The sequence below is a fragment of the Crocuta crocuta genome, unplaced genomic scaffold (genome assembly GCF_008692635.1).
Source record: "Crocuta crocuta isolate KB4526 unplaced genomic scaffold, BGI_CrCroc_1.0 scaffold95, whole genome shotgun sequence".
In the NCBI taxonomy this organism is placed as follows: domain Eukaryota; kingdom Metazoa; phylum Chordata; class Mammalia; order Carnivora; family Hyaenidae; genus Crocuta; species Crocuta crocuta.
In genome coordinates, this window is record NW_027530971.1 from 5,145,903 (window position 1) to 5,166,032 (window position 20,130).

General features: G+C 41.7%; 1 protein-coding gene across 5 annotated transcripts in view; it reads left to right on the top strand.

Annotated features, from left to right (window-relative positions):
- Positions 1-3,598, top strand: part of MUSK (muscle associated receptor tyrosine kinase) — a 91,192-nt gene extending 87,594 nt beyond the window's left edge. For all 5 annotated transcript variants that reach the window (XM_077769786.1, XM_077769789.1, XM_077769787.1 and 2 more), the window contains 2 exons: positions 844-992; positions 2,360-3,598. In XM_077769786.1, coding sequence (XP_077625912.1) covers positions 844-992; positions 2,360-3,042 — 832 coding nt within the window. In that variant the 3' untranslated portion in view covers positions 3,043-3,598. The remainder of the gene's footprint in view (positions 1-843; positions 993-2,359) is intronic.
- The last annotated feature ends 16,532 nt before the right edge of the window (positions 3,599-20,130 follow it).

Here is a 20,130-nt window from a genome sequence, read left to right on the forward strand (position 1 = left end):
TGTTTCAGATTCTGTTTCCCTCTCTCTCTGCCTGCCCCCCTGCTCACACTCTCTCTCTCTCAAAAATAAATACACACTAAAAAAATTTGTTTTGAGAATTCAGAGTCTGACACATGTAGATATTACCTAGATGTCCGTGAAATGGCAAAAACAGAAAAGGGAAAAAATAATGTGAAAATGCCAGAATACAATAAGTTCAAGGAAGGAGTACATATGGGGATCAATACTAGCCCATTTACTGCCTTTCTGTGAATTGGAATGACATACCCTTTCTGCATGGATGTGCTCAAGACACACAAATGGGCCAGAGAATGTGGACTAGGTTTTAATCACTAATTGTCATTTTGTCCTGGTGTTCTTGGGCAGGACACAACCTCAACTCCACTCATAGTGGCCCTGGTATGGAGGTTACATAATTAATGACAACCTCACACAAATACTTATTGGGAACCAAAAATATGCAAGGCACCATTTGAGGCTTTAGAGGGATTTAAAGATGAATAAGCCATGGTCCCTGCCTTCCAGAAATTTAGATTCTGGCCAGACATTAAGGGTTTAGGATGGTAACGACAATCTCATTGGATCTGTGTACTTTAGAATTCCTGAAATGTACAAATAATGCATTTTTCAAACTTAATCTGTGTTGAAGAGAGTCCCAGTGATTCTTATTAATTGGAGTCAAGGAGTTTTAAGTACGATCTACTGTTGGCATCTTCCTTTGATTCTGTGGCTCTGGGAAAGGCTGCAGAAGTGGAGGGAATGTATGTGAATGTGGGTAGATTAATGTGGGTATGTATAATGTTCCCGATCTTTGATTTCCTTCTAAACAAACATATCTCTCAGGGCTCCAGGCTTACTTCCCTATGAACCCTTCACAATGGTGGCAGTGAAGATGCTCAAAGAAGAAGCCTCAGCAGACATGCAAGCCGACTTTCAGAGGGAGGCAGCCCTCATGGCAGAATTTGATAACCCTAACATTGTGAAACTCTTAGGTATGAATACAGAAATGAGGGGCGCCTGGGTGGCTTAGTCGGTTAAGCGTCCGACATTCGCTTAGGTCATGATCTCGTGGTTCATGGGTTCGAGCCCCGCGTCGGGCTCTGTGCTGACTGCCAGCTCGGAGCCTGGAGCCTGTTTCAGAGTCTGTGACTCCCTCTCTCTCTGACCCTCCCCTGCTCATGCTGTCTCTCTCTCCTAGAAATAAATTAAAAAAAAAAAAAAAAAGAAATGAAATGCATTGCGTCCTCCAGACAGAGGCTTCCCAAGTTTTCCTCCTTTATCCTACATTTGTGCTTTTTCCTTCACTTCTTAGTCAGAGAGACATCCCTGTTCCTTCCCACATATTTTCTGCACCAGGGAGTGGAACGTTACATTACATAACGTCAGTTCAAAACATTGCTTTTTTTTTTCCAGTTACTCAGAGAAATATGTTGTCATTTCTATAATTTTCTCTTTAGGATATATAAATCTACTGATTGCTGAGTCCCTAGAATTAAACACCAGGCCCAATATAAATAAGCCAAGATAATAGTATTCATTACTTCTCTTCCTTTTCGACCAGAGACTTCTAATTTTTGCCTGAAAAAGGAAGAATAGGTCTAATAATCTATTTTTACTGTGATGTGAAATTGTGCCCACGTGATCTAATATTTCAAGGTGTCCTATTTCCCTCTCAAATGGAGCAAGACTTTAAGGTTTGAAAATGTCCTGCTGGCACTCACCCTGAGACTCTATTTATGTTAACACCTTTTTTCTTTCTAGAATGAACATCCTAAAACCTAAATTTTGCAGTTTTACTGAGCGCATCACCTAAGACTTGGGATTGTTTGTGTTATCCTTTCCAAACAGCATACACCTTCCTTATCATCCTTCTCTGCAGAAATAGCAGAAACACAGAGCCATTAGCGTACATGCTCAAAGCAAGCACCCTTTGTTAAGTTCACTCATCAAGCATGTACCAAGCACTTGCTGTGCCAAACACGTGGTGTATGTGTGGGATTTTAAAAAATAAGCCCCGACTTCTTTCAGAGCGCTAAGATGTTGGAGGAGAAACCTCAGGCTAATGGATGATTGTCACAGGGCCGTAGGGCCTCCGCTACAGGCTGATAGAAGGCAGTGTCCTTCTGATACAGGCAGTGTCCGCGATGGGGGCGTTTAGCAGGAGTGATGGATAAACTGAATCTTAAAAGGTAAACAGGAGGTGTTGACCCACACAAACGGGGTCGGGGTTCGAGCGCGATGCTGTCCACAGAAAACGGGGGCCCCCTATTCCCTGATCTGGCCACGTGCTTTGGCAGCCCTCTTTCCAGGGCGTCACTTGACACACCCAGCCTAACGAGGGCCGCGGTTTCCGTTGCAGGCGTGTGCGCGGTCGGGAAGCCCATGTGCCTGCTCTTTGAATACATGGCCTACGGCGACCTCAACGAGTTCCTCCGCAGCATGTCCCCGCACCCCGTGTGCAGCCTCAGTCACAGCGACCTGTCCGGGAGGGCCCAGGCCGCCAGCCCGGCCCCGCCGCCGCTCTCCTGCGCCGAGCAGCTGTGCATCGCCAGGCAGGTGGCCGCCGGCATGGCTTACCTCTCGGAGCGCAAGTTCGTGCACCGGGACCTGGCCACCAGGAACTGCCTGGTGGGCGAGAACATGGTGGTGAAAATCGCCGACTTCGGCCTCTCCAGGAACATCTACTCGGCGGACTACTACAAAGCTAACGAGAACGACGCCATCCCCATCCGCTGGATGCCCCCCGAGTCCATCTTCTACAACCGCTACACCACCGAGTCGGACGTGTGGGCCTACGGAGTGGTCCTGTGGGAGATCTTCTCCTACGGCCTGCAGCCCTACTACGGCATGGCCCACGAGGAGGTCATCTACTACGTGCGCGACGGCCACATCCTGTCCCGGCCCGAGGACTGCCCCCTGGAGCTGTACAACCTGATGCGCCTGTGCTGGAGCAAGCTGCCCGCCGACAGGCCCAGCTTCCCCAGCATCCACCGAATCCTGCAGCGGATGTGCGAGAGGGCGGACGGGACGGTGGGCGTCTGAGCGCGGGGACCCCGGGATGCCCTGCGGGCGCGACTCAGATTCTGGGAGCCTGAGGAATCCGAGCCGCTTCCCTCCGCAGGAGGGCAGCGCGGAGGACCGAGCAGCGCGAGGAGCGGGATGGATGGCGCCCCGCGCGAGGGGCGTGGCGGTCAGTTTCTCGCGAAGAACGAAGCGCAGAGCTCCTCGCGTACATAGGCCACCGCACTTGGAAAGGCAGACTGGGACCTATATTACGGGTAAGAAGAGCATCCTCTTGAGTTCCTGGCTCGGCTGGCAGCAGAGGGAAACTACTGGATTATATTTGAATATGAAATGTGATACAGAGCTTCACTTTATTCAATAGAGTTTACTCCTGTCCATATGGAAGTGGTGTATCTTTCTGTAAGACATTTAGGTAAAGCACCGAACACTAAGAAGAAAAAAATCATTCATTGTCTCCCCACCCAAAGATGACGGGTGCTGGTTGTTTTTTTTTTAATTGAATTTCTTTCTCGCATTTATGCGTAATTTTATATTTGTTTGTATTCCCCGGAGTTGTGGTTGTGCTTCATTGATAGAGGGCTTCTAAGGAATAAAACGATAAAGCAGTCAGGCTCTATCCCTACTGTGATTTTTAGTTCCCTTTTCTGTCTTTGTGTTTCTTCTCCTGTGGAAGTTTTTCCTTTCTGGCCACTTGTCGTAAATTTCATCTGCTTATTTTTTTTCCCCCTCCAGTTTTTCTGAAAAATGTTTTTGCGTCTCAATTAATTTACCTTTTTCTTTGAAATTTTTCTTGGTATCTTTTCCTTTGCTTTCATTAATTTTTTTTCACTTGGCAGGGCTTTCTGTCCTTTTGTGATTACTTTTTTTTTTTCTTTTCATCTCATATATACAATGTATAGCCAGGCAGAAGTAAGAACTTTTAAAGTAAGACTGTAGACTGATGTATATATAACTTTTGCCAAGTAATACCATTTTCTTCCGTACTTGCTTTTGAAGCTACACATTTCAAATTTGTCATCCACTAATTTATTGCCACAGTATATTAAATCTCCTAAACCAAGGTTTATGAGATTTCACAAGATGGTCTTATGGCTCCAAGTTATTTCAAACTTGATGTTTTTGTGCATTTTGACATTTTTCCCCTTCATTTTTTCCCCTGTTACCTGTTACTATAGGTAACAGCATTAATATAGTGCTGGTTACCAAATTTTGCAGGACTATCAACCCTATCTTGTTACATTTTATGATTCTGTAAAAAATAAAAACGCTAGGGGCACCTGGGTGCCTCAGTCAGTTAAGTATCTGACTTCAGCTCAGGTCATGATCTCGCCATTCGTAGGTTCGAGCCCTGCGTTGGGCTCTGTGCTGACAGCTCAGAGCCTGGAGCCTGCTCCAGATTCTGTGTCTCCCTCTCTCTCTCTCTGCCCCTCCCCCACTTCCATTCTGTCTTTCTGGAAAATAAACATTTAAAAATTTTTAATAAATAAATAAAACTAAAAACCCTCTGGAATTCAGATCCCTGATGCACAGGTTTTTCAGAGGCCCCATCATGATGTATCTTTTTCTAAGGTCAACATGAATATGAATTTATTTCTGAAATGATATGAACCCAAATACTCCTGAAAAGCAAATAAACAGTGAAAGAGAAAATTACAATCTACTGTAGAACAACTTACTTTAATTCAGACTAGGTGGTAGTTAGGGCAATGGAGAAATGGTCTGAATTTGTAAAAGTAGATTTTCAGCTGTTCTGCAGGAAGAATCCACCTGAAATCTCCAAGATTCCTTCATGCAATAATCTGTCTTTGCTGGAAAACCTGCCATTTCTTGTTCATAGTCCCTCCACACAACCTAGACAAAAGCATAGAAATTACCCTGAATTTTGCCCACTCCTTCCTCCCTGATATTATATCAATTTTACTTTCTAAAACCCTCCTTCCTGCTCACGTCCCTTTCCTTCTAACCCACCTGCCCATTACACAGATTCTATCACAACCTTCCTTCCATTTCACACCCAAGCAGATTCCATTGCCATGACAATGTAAAGACATGCTGATTCATGAATAGAGAAGTCAGAGCTCAGGACTGAGACCTAGAGAGGTACTTTAGATAAAAGTCATGATTGTAAGTCCAAAAGTCAGCCAGTCATCCCAAGGGCTAGCTGAAGAATAAGGTCACAACATAAATCCATAACAAAAGGCCGAGCAGTCAACAGAGCAGAAAAGCTGGCGAGGCCCAGTATACAGTGTGCATATCCTGTGTAGATACCCATGGCATACTTTAAATGGTTCCCACGTGTGTGTCATACATGCTCTGCAAACTTCAAAGATGTCCTCAGGCTTCCTCAGCTGAGAAAGTTTTATTATATAATTTTTTAATGTTTTATCTATTTTTGAGGGAGAGAAAGGGAGCAAAGAGTGAGTGGGAGAGGGAGGGAGACACAGAGTCTGAAGCAGGCCCCAGGTTCTGAGCTGTCAGCACAGAGCCCAACGCAGGGCTCGAACTCATGAGCCATGAGATGACCTGAGCCAAAGTCCAACTCTTAACCAACTGAGCCACCCAGGCACCCTGAGAAAATTTATAAAAGACATGGAAGCCAAGCCAAGCAGAAAAGCTACCCCTGAAGAAAATCAGGGTCGGGACAGGAACTCCGAGTACCCAGCGTGTGGCTCGTGCTGCAGGAATCGTGGTGCAGAATCGGGTGTCTAGAGCTCTGGTTCTGTGGCCACTTTGAGCTATTCTGTGTCCCTCCCTGCTGCTGAATAACCGCCCTTACTTTCCTGACTCTTCTGCGATGCTTCTACAGCCTCATGGAGTCTCTGTGTGTCTTTTAGGCTCTGGTATTCAAGATCTCAAAGCAAACAAAGCATAGGGATATAGGGAAATGCAGTGAGTGAATGAGCGAGTTAGAAAGCAAGTAAATGTTATGGAAGCCATTCGATTTTCTTAAATACGTAAAAGTAACCAAAAACCAAAATAAGCAAAAGTCCCCTGATAACGGTAGTAATAAAAATACTATCAGCTAGTACTTAATGAATGCTTACCATGTATATCCTAAGGTCTCTAAGTATATTAACTTCAGTTGCATAGCATCCCTGTGATGTCAGTACTGTTGTTATGCCCATTTTTATGTAACTGACCCAAACACACAGAGCAACAGAGCCTAGGTTATGACCAAAAGAGGCTGAGCTCTCAACCACGATACTACGGTGCTTCGGATGAGTACAGAAGGGAACAGCTGAATCTTGATGCCTATATGGGGGTGATTTGTAATTTGCATGTAGTTTCAAAGAACACACTATATCCATTATACTACTAATTGCCTCTCCAAGTCTTGAATAACAACAATAAAGTATATTTTGGGATTGTTGATTCAATCACAAAGTCAAATAAACGGTGTGTTTACTTTTTTGTTAGTTCTAAGTGCATTTTCAGGTTATGTTAAGGTCACCACCTTATTTCTTTAGCGCTCACCATCAGGTTCCATATCTTAGGATCACGGACCCATTTTTACCAGTACTGTTTTGTTAGATACAGATCTTTCCCATTGTAAAATCACTATATAAATTCATAAGGAGGGACAAGAGAGAAACACTCACAGTACCATTGTTATCAAGTGTTAGAACAGTCACCAACACGCCATGTTAAGTGGTCAAATATCAAATGTGCCAAGAATACCAGGATATTGCACGTGGCACCAAAAGAACATATTCCCTGGTTTTGTGATAAAGCAGAAAAAGAACACTTCTCTCCACTTTATAGTGCAGTATAAACTGTTCTGTGTCATTAGCTATTCTTCTAGAAGTCCAATTTAATTTCTGAATAATGTTCCATTTTATGGATATACCGTAATTTAGTTAACTTATTTTTGGACATTTGAGTTTTTCTAGTTTTTGCTGTTACAAACAATATTGTGATGATCATCCTTATTTGCATGTGTGCATAATGGTCTCTTAATGGAAATTCTGAGGAAGGGAATGAATGTCTGGGCCAACTGGCATGCACAACATTAAGGCTTCTGTTAGGCATTATCCTAGTCTCTAGATATATTGTTCCCATCTGCATTGTACAGGAGATCTCATAGCACTAAACATTTACTGTCACAGAGAATTAATTCTCTTACTTTTTTAGAAGACTTGTTTATTTGGTACTAGGAAAAGATGACCTTGTTTTGATTTTATGTTTTAAATTACTAGTGAGGTTGAATTTTTCTTGTTCCTAGGTCACTTACAGTTTTTATTTTGGGAATAATCGGTAACCCATTTATCTGCTGTGTTGTTCTGTAAGTGACTTGCAAGAGTCATTTTATAAAACGAATATTTAAACTTTGTGATACTTTACACAAAAGGGAAAATATATACATGCTTTTACCTTAAAATAGCATTTACTTTTTTACTGCAAAAGCAGTATTTGTTTTTTTTTTTGAAAAGAGAAAATAATAAGCAATAATATGCAATAATAACATATAGTGTAAAATAATAGAGAAAATGAAAAAACACCAACCGGTGGGAACTAACATTAACAGCATGATAAATAGGGTTTCAGTTTTTTTCAGATAGGTGCATAGGTAGGTAGGCAAATAGATAAATGACAGTTAGAGATAGACAATGAAACCCGGATCATACTGTTACATTGTTTTGAGCTTTGTATTTTCACTGAATGAATCATGAACTTCTTTCATATCAGTAAGTATTTATATGCCTTACCATTTTTGGTGGTTGAAAAATATTCTATCATAAGGACCTATAATATTTAACTATTACTCCATTATTGGACATTTAGTTTTATTTTTCATTATAAATATTTTGATTAATAATCTTCTTGCTAAATCTTATGAGCATCTATCTCAAGTGGTTTCTTCAGATATAACTTCTAGAAATGTAATTTCTAGACCAAAGGATATATATATACACACACATATATATATATATGCCCTTTTCATTCTTTTTAATATATTGATAAAGTATCTTCCAGAATTATTTTATCACTATACAAACCTTCCAGCTAAATGAGTGAGCCTGTGTCTTTCAGACTCTCCAATATTGAGCATTTTAATACTTGCCAGTAGAATAGCTTAAAATTTTATTTTGTATAGCTTATGCTTATATTTCTTTAAATGAGAGAACACTGAATATATTTTTAATGCTTTGAGGATAATTGATTTACTCTGATTTGCCTCCTCCTCCTATTATTTTTCTACTTGGTGTATCTTTTTCTTATTGCTTTGTAAAAAGCACTTTAAATATTAAGGAGTTAAAATTTGTCATATACGTTGTAACCACTTTTATCATGTCAAACATATATACTTCTATTTGTCTTTTACTAGAAGAATTTATTAAACAGGAAAGAACGTTGAATTCTCAGTTTGTTGAGATAATTGTGGCTTTTTCCTTTATGAATCTGTTAGTAAGTAGAAATGTATGAATTGATTTCCAAATGTTCAAATATCCTTATGTTCTGGGAATAAACTCTCTTGGGATGTGTCACATTAAACTTTTAATTCACTACCAAACCTGTTTTGTTAACATTGATTTGCATCAATATTTATATATTCATAAAATTAAACGTTTACCATTTTCTTCTTTGTTAGAATTTGGTATTAGCATTATGATAGTTTCAAAAATTTAGGAGTTTTTCCTCTATGATCCTGGTTAGTTTATTTTAAAATAATGGTTAGGGCGCCCGGGTGGCTTAGTCGGTTAAGCCTCCAACTCTTGGTTTAGGCTTAGGTCACGGTCTCGCGGTTCGTGAACTCAAGCCCCACAATGGGCTGTGTGCTGTCAGTGCAGAGCCTGCTTGGGATTCTTTCTCTCTCTGTCCCTCCCCTTTCTTTCTCTCAAAAAAAANACACCTATTTTTTAAACACTAAGAAAAGTAGAAATAAAAAATTTAAAAATCCCCTCTTCCAATTCATCTCTAGTCCTAGTTTCAGCACAAACCATTTTACCCATTTCTGATTTCAGTTCCTCTCTTGATTCTCACTGCAATTCTAATAAATACATTTACTGTCTAACAAATATTCTCTCTGAATCGATCAATTAGAAAAGCTATGTCATATCTCCCTTCATAAAAGATGGGCAGTTCAGAGTACTTTTACTCAAAGTCCTCTTGAGTTAATGTTAATTAACTTATTATCAGTTATATTGCTTATTACACTTTTTAAAATAGACAAAGATCACCTGCTGATTCTGGACTATGTAAGATACGATTAGAGCTCCCACACTTGCACTGCTTTTTCCTTTCCCCCTGCATGCTGTCAGCTATACGCCTGTTTCCATATTTGCATTTGGTTCTGCAACAAATTAAGATTTGAGTGTTGACAATAGGTTGATTCTAATCATGAAAAAAAGGAACAATATCTATAATAATGTGATTACGTAAATAGGCATTGCCAAAGAAATGATATTCAATTATTTTAATGTTATAATGCATTTTAATATCCATTAATTCTTTTTATTTCCTTTTTTTATAGATAATATGTGACTTAAAATATCACAGAATTTTTAAGTTCTGTTATTTTTTTTCCTTTCTTCTGCCTCTCTTCTCTCATAGTTTTATTTTCCACAAATGTCCAGTGATCATTTATTTAACATACGTAATTACAAAGAAGAGTTGTTTTGATTCACCAGGGTAGCAGGAGTGCATTTTTGCTGCAGATCTGCTGGTCTGTTTATGCAGCAGGCCTCTCTTTTCTTTTTTTCTTTTTTTTTTTTTAATGTTTTTTATTTATTCTTGAGACAGAGAGAGACAGAGCATGAGAGGGGGAGGGGCAGAGAGACAGGGAGATACAGAATCCGAAGCGGGCTCCAGGCTCTGAGCTGCCAGCACAGAGCCCGATGTGGGGCTCGAACCCACAAACGGGAGATCATGACCTGAGCCGAAGTCGGAGGCTCAACCGACTGAGCCACCCAGGCGCCCCACAGCAGGCCTGTCTTCAATGGGCTGGCTACACCTATGGGCTCTCAGTATGTGGTTCCTGGGGAGAGCATAGGCAGGCCGAGTGAGTGCTCCCACAGCTGTCCAAGTGATGAAAAGCCTCCACTCTGAGGACCGAATACTTGAGTATATTTCACTTCTGGAGAGAGCTGTTTTTCCTTCACCCCTCTCATCCCCAGTGAGAGTCTGAGATTCTTCCCATATTTCACTCTGCTTCCCTACCAGGCAAATCCTCCAGTCTATTCAGAGAGCATTTCCTGGGGCTCCAGCTGGTGGGGAAGCCTCTCAGCCCACCTGTTCTATATGCCAGCCTTTTGTCAACCACCCTGATGGACAGCCCACAGCCCATCCCTGCTCTCTCTGTCTGCTGACTCAGAGCCTGGACTCTTCACTCTGGCGAAATCACCTCCCACCTCCCTGACAGCTGGCTCTCGCATCCTGTGGGCTGCACTTCACGGTTTCCTGTGCCTGCGTTATTTATGAATAAGAACATTAGACGCCTTCTGCTTTCCAAATACTCAAAATGATGGCACTTAGGTTGGTCTCAGCATGTATATAGGTTTATCCTCATTCATATACCTTTCCTGTCGCACCTGTGAAATCTTGAGGTGAAAGGAAAGAGTTCAGGCCTACCATTTTGACCAAGAAGCCTTTCTGGAATCATTTTAATAGCTCAGAAAGTACCTGCTCCTCCTTAATCTCCTTTGTTGTTCTGGTCTTTCCTCCCTCTTTTCCCAGCCTCTGAATATTGGAACATGCCACCGCCCAATCCTTGGGCCGCGTCTCTCTCTTACCTGTCTTCTCCCCTAGTGATCTCACGCAGCCATCTCATGCAAGGCTAAAAATACCACAACATGCTGAAATTTTTATCTTTAGCTCAATCCTTTCTCCCCAGCTTCGTGCTCCTATCTCTAACTACCTGTTATGAATGAGCTTTAAATTATCCCCTCCCCGCCCTCTCTGCTCTATCTCTGGGGCTGATCCAGGAGCAAAGCTGAAAACCACTTCACAGCTTGGTCTTGCCTTTCGAGTCAGGGAGGAGACTCAGAGCCCCGCCCCCCTGCCCCCTGAGCGCACACTCAGTGTCCTGGTGCTGTCAACGTAGAAACTCATTTTCAAGAGGCCGGAGTGGGCCTGTTGTAATAGCTTCCGATATCCTCACCCTTTCTGTTACAGTTGGCAGAAATTCACCAGTATTTTGCAGGTACCTGTTACCCATTCCTGATTTATAGGGTAGATGTGGATGCTTCCCTCTTAACATGGTTCATGTGTCACTCTGTGGGGGTCCTGGAGGAGGGCACTAGATCCTGTACTCAGTTCATCCCTTTAACCACAGAAAGGTTCCCCTGTCCTCGCGCATTCAAATCTTCATAGCACACGTATTTCAGGTCCCCATTCTTGTATTTGTTTCAGGTTGATTTAAGTAGCACACCCACCAATATACATGCACTTGTGAACCTTTCCTTTGGTACAGATGACTGTAGCAACACATAGTTTTCAGTATTGAGTCATTATGTAGAAGGGTCAGCAAAGACTCACAGGCAAGAGCATCTGCTTAAAAAATAAAAAGTCTTTGGGGCGCCTGGGTGGCTCAGTCGGTTAGGCGTCCGACATCGGCTCAGGTCATGATCTCACAGTTCGTGGGTTCGAGCCCTACATCGGGCTCTGTGCTGACAGCTCAGAGCCTGGAGCCTGCTTCAGATTCTGTGTCTCCCTCTCTCTCTGACCCTCCCCTGCTCAAGCTTTCTCTCTCTCTCTCTCTCTCCCTCTCAAAAATAAATAAAACAATAAAAAAAAGTCTTCGCCAGTGCATTTCTTATCATTATAAGCAAGTGTGTGTGTGTGTGTGTGTGTGTGTGTCTAAATAGTTACCTTGCCTTCTGAAAGACCATGTCATTTCCAATATAAAACAAAATAAAGGTGAAGGAAAATAATTATATAACTTCTAAACCTTTACATGGCTTCCTTACGGAGTCCCTCTGAATTAAAAACTAAGAGATTCACAAAGGATATTTTCCTTATGAGCTTCATCATCATACCTGCAATTACATAAGAAGCCATCATTACTCTTCTCTCAAACCACAGCCTCTGGAAAGTAGGTGCCATATTTAGAACTGTGCCTATAAGAAGAGAAACCACCTGCACCAAGGTTATGTCAGGGAGATGTTAACCACAAAAAAACCCAGACTTAGATACACACTGTCATTTTCTGGGTGTGCTCTTAACTATTTAGAGCTATGATTAAAATTAGAAGTGTTGGCATGACACTAATTTCTGACTTTCTTTTTTAGCAATGTTGGCACCGTGGTGGTTAGTATAATGCTCCATCTTATTTCAGTTGACGCTTCACACCCGTATGGACCCCACATACACGATTTAACGTCACCTCCATTTTTGCTACCTTGGTTTTTTAAATCATTGGGATGGATTATATTTAAGGATCTTAAGAGGGTGCATGGAGTGTCAGGTAGTCATTCATTTTATCTTTACTCATGTGACTTAAAGCACCTTCCCAGGAGACCCTCAAGATCATTCTGTCCTGTATCACTCTACTTGGGTGGCTTTGTTTATGGCAGCCTCAAAAAAGAATTACCCTGGTTTCATTCTATTCCTGAAGATCTCTCAGAAGAGACAGACAATGAAGAATAAAACCTCTGAAGAAGAGAGAAAGAGGAGAGACATTGAGAGAGCAAAGTACCACAAATAAATTCTGTTTCTAAGGCAAAGAAGACCAGGAAATGCCTGAGGAGTCACAATTTTTAAGATTATTTTTTAGAGAAACAGAGCAGGGTATGGGGAGAGGGAGGGAGGGAGGGAGAGAAAGAGAGACAGAGACAGAGAATCCCAAGCAGGCTCCATGCTCAGTGTGGAGCCCATTGCAGGGCTCATTCCCATGACCCTGAGACCATGACCTGAGCCTAAATCAAGAGTTGGATGCTCAACTGACTGAGCCATCCAGGCTCCCCAAGATCATTTTAAATAATGAACCTTTCCTACCACAAGGAAAACATATTTATCTTAGTTTCTATGTCTTACAAACCCAGTTTCCAATTATGAGATCAGTTTCTCAAAGCTTTCTGAAAACATAATTTTTAATTTTAAAATACTTAAGACAATTTTGGAAGGAAGCATGCATCCATTCATCCAATGTTACACCAATTCAGAGAAGATTCAATTTTTCTTTTGAAAGGCCTCATTTTGCAATAAATGTGAATTTATCTGGCATTTGCCCACAACTTATCATTACTGGGTAAATCATTGTATTCTACAATACAATCAATAAGATGGCTCTGAGGCTCCACAGCTCTAAAGGAAAAACCACTGGTACCTTGGTGGCTCAGTTGGTTAAGCATCTGACTTCAGCTCAGGTCATGATCTCACAGTTCGTTGAGTTCAAGCCCCGCATTGAGCTCTCTGCTGGCTCTCTACTGTTGACACAAAACCTACTTCAGATCCTCTGTCCCCGTCTTTATCTGCTCTTTCCCTGCATGTTTTCTCTCTCTCAATAAATAAAAAACAAAAAATATTTTTAAAAAATAATAAAGGAAAAACCATTAATCCTTTGACACAAATCTTTTATGCTTAGATGTTGCACTTTAAAAATCTACATTTGGGACACCTGGGTGGCTCAGTTGGTTAAGCATCAACTTTGGCTCAGGTTATAATCTCAGGAGTTCAAGCCCACATCAGGCTCTGTACTGACAGCTCAGAGTCTGGAGCCTGATTCAGTCTCAGTCCCTCTCTGCCTCTCCCCCACTCGTGCTCTGTCTCTCTTAAAATATAAATAAACATTAAGAACATTAAACATTAAAAATCTACACTTATATTCCACCCCCCAAGATTGCCTTGTTGTTTAGTAACTTCCCAGTTTTCCATGATCAATTTGGAACATTTTTTTGTAGTTCAAATATGAACATTGATAACATTATTTTAATGGCTGTGTAACACACCATTATATACATGTGACAGAAGTGTTCTCTAGAAAGACAACAGACAGAGGGGTGCACGGCATGGACTCAGGCACAGACTCAAATCCCAGCAATTGACTTAATTCTTCTGTCTGTCAACGGTCCTCATTTATACAATGGGAATGAGAATAACACTTCATTCACAGGTTTTTGGAAGGATTAAATGCATTAATATATAGACAAGGCTTAGGAAAAGCCTGATGCACAGTAAATGTTTTCAAGGGTTTTGCTTTATAATTGCGTCTAATTTTTTGCTGTTATATGAAAAGCTGCCATGAACCATACTAAAGCTGAATCATTGCTCATATCATTTTCCTATTTCTTAAAGATAAAGTAATAAAATTGAAAACATTGGGTCAGACTCAATAAACATTTTCAAGACTCTTAACATATGTGGTAAAATTATCATCCCAAAATGTTACAGAAGTTTACACAACCAAGAGCAGTATGTGAAAGTACCCATTTTTCATAGTCTGGTTAACTTAGAATGCCATCAAATTTTCATAGTTAGCCTGTTTGATAAGGGAGAACATTTGTCCCCTTGCTTTACTCTTTCTTTTTAATCGCAGAGATATTATGCGTTTTTTCACATCTTTCTAAAATCTTTTTTTTTTTTTTTGTCATTTTGTGAATTGTCCAGCATGTTGCATGATTTCTTTCCTACTGACTGTTATCCGTTTAATTCTAGTTTTTTGGAATCCCTCTTAGGATGTATGTCCTGAGATGGCCCTTCATGTTTATGATCTTTACTCTCATTGTATTAATTTCATACCATTTCTCTCTGAGATAGGATAAATGTCTTAATTGACTTTCTTTTTCTTTTTCTAAGGTTTATTTTTTACATAATTTTTTATTTAAATTTTTTTTAATGTTTTATTTCTGAGAGAGAGAGAGAGAGAGGGAGAGAGAGGGAGAGACAGCATGAGCAGGGGAGGGTCAGAGAGAGAGGGAGATACAGGCTCTCCTGTATCTCAGCTAGCTGTGAGCAAAAAGCTCAACACAGGGCTCAAACCCATGAACCATGAGATCATGACCTGAGCCGAAGTTGGACACTTAACCAACTGAGGGATCCAGGCATCCTTTTTTCTTTTTAATGTTTCTTTTTTGTTTTTGAGAGAGAGAGAGCATGCATGCAAGTGGGGAGAGGGGCAGAGGGAGAGAGAGAAACAGAATCTGAAGCAGGCTCCAGACTCTAAGCTGTCAGCACAGAGCCCGACGCAGGGCTTGAACCCACAGACCATGAGATCATGACCTGAGCCAAAGTTGGAGACTCAACTGATTAAGCCACCTCGGTGCCCCTAAAGTTTATGTATTTATTTTGAGAGCAAGAGAGCAAGAGCAAGTGAGTTACCAGGGGAAAGGCAAAGAGAGAGAGAGGAAAAGAGAAGCCGAGGCAGGTCCCACACTGTCAGTGCAGAGCCCACCACAGGGCTTGAATCCACGAGTCAGGAGATCATGACCTGAGCCGAAACCAAGAGTTAGACAATTAACCAACAGAGTCACCCATCTGCCCCACCTAATTGATTTTCTAACTTAATGTATCACTTATTTAAGGGATCCTATCCCCTTTTTACTGTTTCCCTGGCATTATTTTTATTTAATTATTTTTAAAGGTAATATATTTACTTAAGTCAACATCGAAAGGTTATAAAAGCCCATACAGCAGACTTCTACTTCCAGGAAGATAGATGTGTTTTTCCATGTGCCTCCCATTAAATACAACTAAAGCTCCTGAACATCATGTATAAAACACATATAGGGGGATTATAAGGGAGAGATGGTAAATTGGCTAAATAAAAAAAAAAAAAAAAAAAAAAAACAAGACCCAAGGTATGACACATGGTGAGTTCCCTAGATTTTCTTTTTGTCTCAAATATCTCAGACTTGGAGCTGAGAAAGCTGGCAAACCAGAAACACCAGTGGACATATACCAAAAACAAAAAACAAAGCCGTAAGTAAAGTGTGTTCTCTTTAGCCAAAGGACCAAGAAAAGGGCAGCCTAGGAAGACAGAAAATGTTTAAACAGTGATGGTTCTACTGCAGCCAAACACCGCAGAAAAACTGACCTCACCCCTACCCAGGCCAGCAAAGGCCAAGTGGGGACCTGAACTCCTACCCTCACTAGATAATGAGATACTCAAACCATGCCCAAGTGGTGTCAGAAAAGTCTGAGTCCGACCTCACTGGATTCCGAATGTGTGTGGAGGAAGCATTTAAAGCAATTACATTATAAGCAGAGGAGGCTAAACGGATTAGAGAGAGAGGCAAAGCTTCCACACTTCATTTGAACTGGTAGAATGTTGGCACCAATAGACTATGACAACTTGTGCACATGTAATGTAATACCTAGAGCAACCATAACAAAACCGTACAGAGATGCTTAAGAACATTATAGATGAATGAAAACAGAATTTTAGAAACTTCAACTAGCCCACGGGAAGTCAGGAAAAAGAAAACAGAGAAACAATCAACAACAACAAACCAGAAAGCAACAAATAAAATGGCAGACTGGGGGTGCCTCGGTGGCTCAGTCAGGTAAGCATCTGACTCTCAATTTCAGCTCAGGTCATGATTTCACAGTCACGAGATGGAGCCCCAAGTCAGAGAAGATTCCCTCTCTCCCTCTGCCCCTCCCCTATAAGGATGCTCTCGTGCTCGCTCGCTCTCGCTCTCTCCCTCTCCCTCTCTCTTTCTCTCTCTCTCTCAAAACAAGAAAAAACTGTGCTCGCTTCAGCAGCACATATACCAAAACAAGAAAAAATTAAAAATAAGTAAAATAAAATATAATAAAATGGTAGACTTGAGTCCTAACATATTATTATATTAAGTGTAATTATTGTGGAATTTTAAATGTTTTGATGAGCTTCCAGTTTAAGATGGGAGAGGGTGCACGTGTGTTTGCCTCACCACCTCGGGCCTCCGTGGACTGTAGATTCTGATACATTGCTGCAAGATAGAAACTAGATGGAGCTATGCTGACAGAACACAGAAAACAAAAGAATGATATAGTGGAGGTAGAGATCATTTTTCTTGGCTAAGCCCTTGAGAAGCTAAATAGAATCTATTTCCCTGGACCTACGAACTAAAATCTTATCAGCTGGCGAGAGTAGGACTCGCACCCCGTGGATGGTGATTTATCTACTGTCAGAGCCTGGGCCATATAAGTAGATATTTTTAAAAATTTCTTTAATGTTTATTTCAGAGAGAGAGAGAACATGAGCAGGGGAGGGACAGAGAGAGAGGAAGACAGAATCCAAAGCAGGCTCTAGGTTCTGAGTGGTCGGCACAGAGCCCGATGTGGGTCTCAAACTCATGAGCTGTGAGATCATGACCTAAGCTGAAGTCAGACACCCAGCTGACTGAGCCACCCAAACGCCCCCTTATCAGTAAAGATTTTGACCCTCACACCTAATAACCAGTCCCCTTTCCAGTGATTTCTTCTTCCTTCTTCCAACCCATCTATGAATCTTTTTTTTCCCATTCATTTAACCATTCATTTTTCCATTCATTTAATAGTCACTTAATAGCTACTAAGTGCCAGTCACTGTTGTAGATACTGGGGAAACATCAGTGAAGAAGATGGACAAGGCCTGGGATGTTGTGGATTTTTCATTCTAGTGGAGAACAAAGAAAAACGTGAAAATAAAGATATAAACAAGATAATTCCAAATAGCAATTAGTGCTAGGAGGCCAAGATGTTGCACAAACTAGTGTATTTACCTCCACCTGCTCCCCACAAATCAATTTATTAGCGACTCCACTTCTACCATACCAAGGGCTGCTGATACTCTACCTACCCCAAGTGATGGGGTCCTTGTTGCCATCAGTGAGTGATCAGAGTCCAGAATCCCGCCCTTAGAGTATGCGTTCCCAGGACCCTGTTTTAAGTCAGGTTCCCTAGAAGCCAAGGATGAGGTGAGGATTCCTGTGCCAGTGATTTACCGAGGGAATGTTCTCAGGAGAAATCCTCAAGGAGGGAGGGAAGCAGGATTGGGCAACAAAGGAGTTGGGCAAAGGCATGGTTTCAGCTGAGGTGTGGCTAGCTTGACCTCACTGGGAGGTCACAAGCATGAATTATACCACAGAGGTTGATCTACTCCAAAACAAAGGAGACTGAACTGGTATGCCTGTGCTTTGGTCCCTTTGACCAGGAGCCACCCCAGGGCAGGGGCGGGGGGAGGAGGTTGTAGCAGGTAATCTTTCAGGCAACCCCATAGGAGACAGCTCCTGCATTGGAGGACAGTCCCCTAGAGAAGGGTGTTGGGTAGCAGCCAGGAGATGGGTTTCTGGGCCTGGGAAAGAGGACCTGAGTGGAGCTTTACAGCATCTGCTATACCACTGTCATCTTCAGCTCTACCACTCTGGGTTAAAGGAATCTACAGAATTCTGCTGGATGAACACCTTTTCTCACTGCTTCTTAAACAGTCTTCCATCATGAGTCATCTGTTCCAGATTCACCTACTCCTGTCTTACAAAAATATCCTCAAAGTTTCTAACTTGTAGATGATACCCTTCCCTAGTTGCCATCACTAATATGTTTCCTATCGCTGGATTTTTTTGACTGACTCAATCAAAATACAGAAGAGGAGAAGGCATTAAAAGGTTAAATGGTATGCTGAAATCACTTCCTTGAATTCAACTCCTGAGTTTGACTTTCCAAACTCTTCAATTTGGAAATATCCTTATTATTTGGGTTTATTTTTGTGAACGCAATCCCCATGTGAAAGAACCATGACCCATTAGCCTTTTATATTGAACACCTTCCTTACTATGGTTAGCAGATATGGCATAAATCCTGGTAGCTAAACCAATCGTTTTGGTTGATCCAGGGCCAACCTGAAGTTCAGGGGAAAGAACACACTCCCCAGCTTCAACCTTACCTGGCTATCAGAGAAATGAGATGGAAACTTCCTGTTTCACCTTGTCTCTATGGGACACTAACAGCACATATTTAGCTTATTAGTTAAATCATCTTCCTTGTAAGAAAGCTACTTCTGCTTCCAAGTCATGGGGGTTGTACATTTTCCCAAACTTTTGGAGTCCAAGTGTCACAAATGCCCAGAACAGACCAGGAAAGAGGAAGGTGAAGAAGCAGGAAGACAATCTTCTGTCCTCCTTACGATTTACCATCCAGTGTGTCCCTAATTTCTATCATGGATGCAGCTGGGGTTCCGAGCACTTGAGGAACCAAGTGTTTCCCACAGCTCTGATGAGGAATATTCCGGGAGGTCTATGCCTCCACCGCGCTGCAAATGAGAAAGGGAAAGTGTCCCGACTGAAGTTTGCTAAACCATAACTCTTCCCGTTGTCAAGGATTTCACATCTTTGCTCACCCTTGGAGAAGTTCTCAAAGCCGATTTGGCAATATTTCACAAACACCACTAAAGGACTTCTCAGCAAGGGAAATTCCAAGCTTGGCCCAAAACAATGTAATCTATCAACTGGCACCCGTGAGTCTCATTCATTATGAATAATCCACAGCACAGACCAGTAGCAACCATAGAGCTGGGCAGGAGGGGGCCCTGACTTCAGCCCCACAACTGAGAGTGCCTCACTCTGGTCCTTCTGCAGCGATGACCCTCCCTATGTGGTGAGAGGCCCAAGGAGCCACCAAGACATGCCTAACTAGGGCCTATATGGCTCCTTGTAAACCATGTTCTGGGTATCAGCTACCCTAGCATTTCAGGACTAGCAGGCCCTGTCCCGAGTCCCTCTATTCCAGAGTGGACGGTTTTGGTANCTGAAAACTGGGAACAGAATCCAGAGAGGAAAACTATCGTAAGTATCTCTGAGCTTTCCAGCCACAAAAAGAAAAGAAGTGATATTTTAACAAATGATCATGTAGGCAGTATTTGACTTGTACACATTTTGCATTATTTGCATATTCTAAATAGCACTATAAAAATCATTGTATATGTGCCTCTATTCTTGAGATGAATTTCAAATAGCAGAAACAGATTATTGAGGGGCCCAGCTTAAACAAACATAGAATGAGGTTATTCATTTCACGGCTGAAGGGCAAAGGAGAACCTTTGTTACCAGTTGGAGTTTTCGTTTTCCGGAGACTGCTTCCTTAATATACGCTGAAGGCAGGTAGACTAATTTTCAGGAAGTCAACAGTTTCCTGGAGGAAACTCAACTCCTTACGCTGAGGTTCAGTTAGAGAACTTGTCAGAATGGATTCGGATGGTCTGACCAAGTT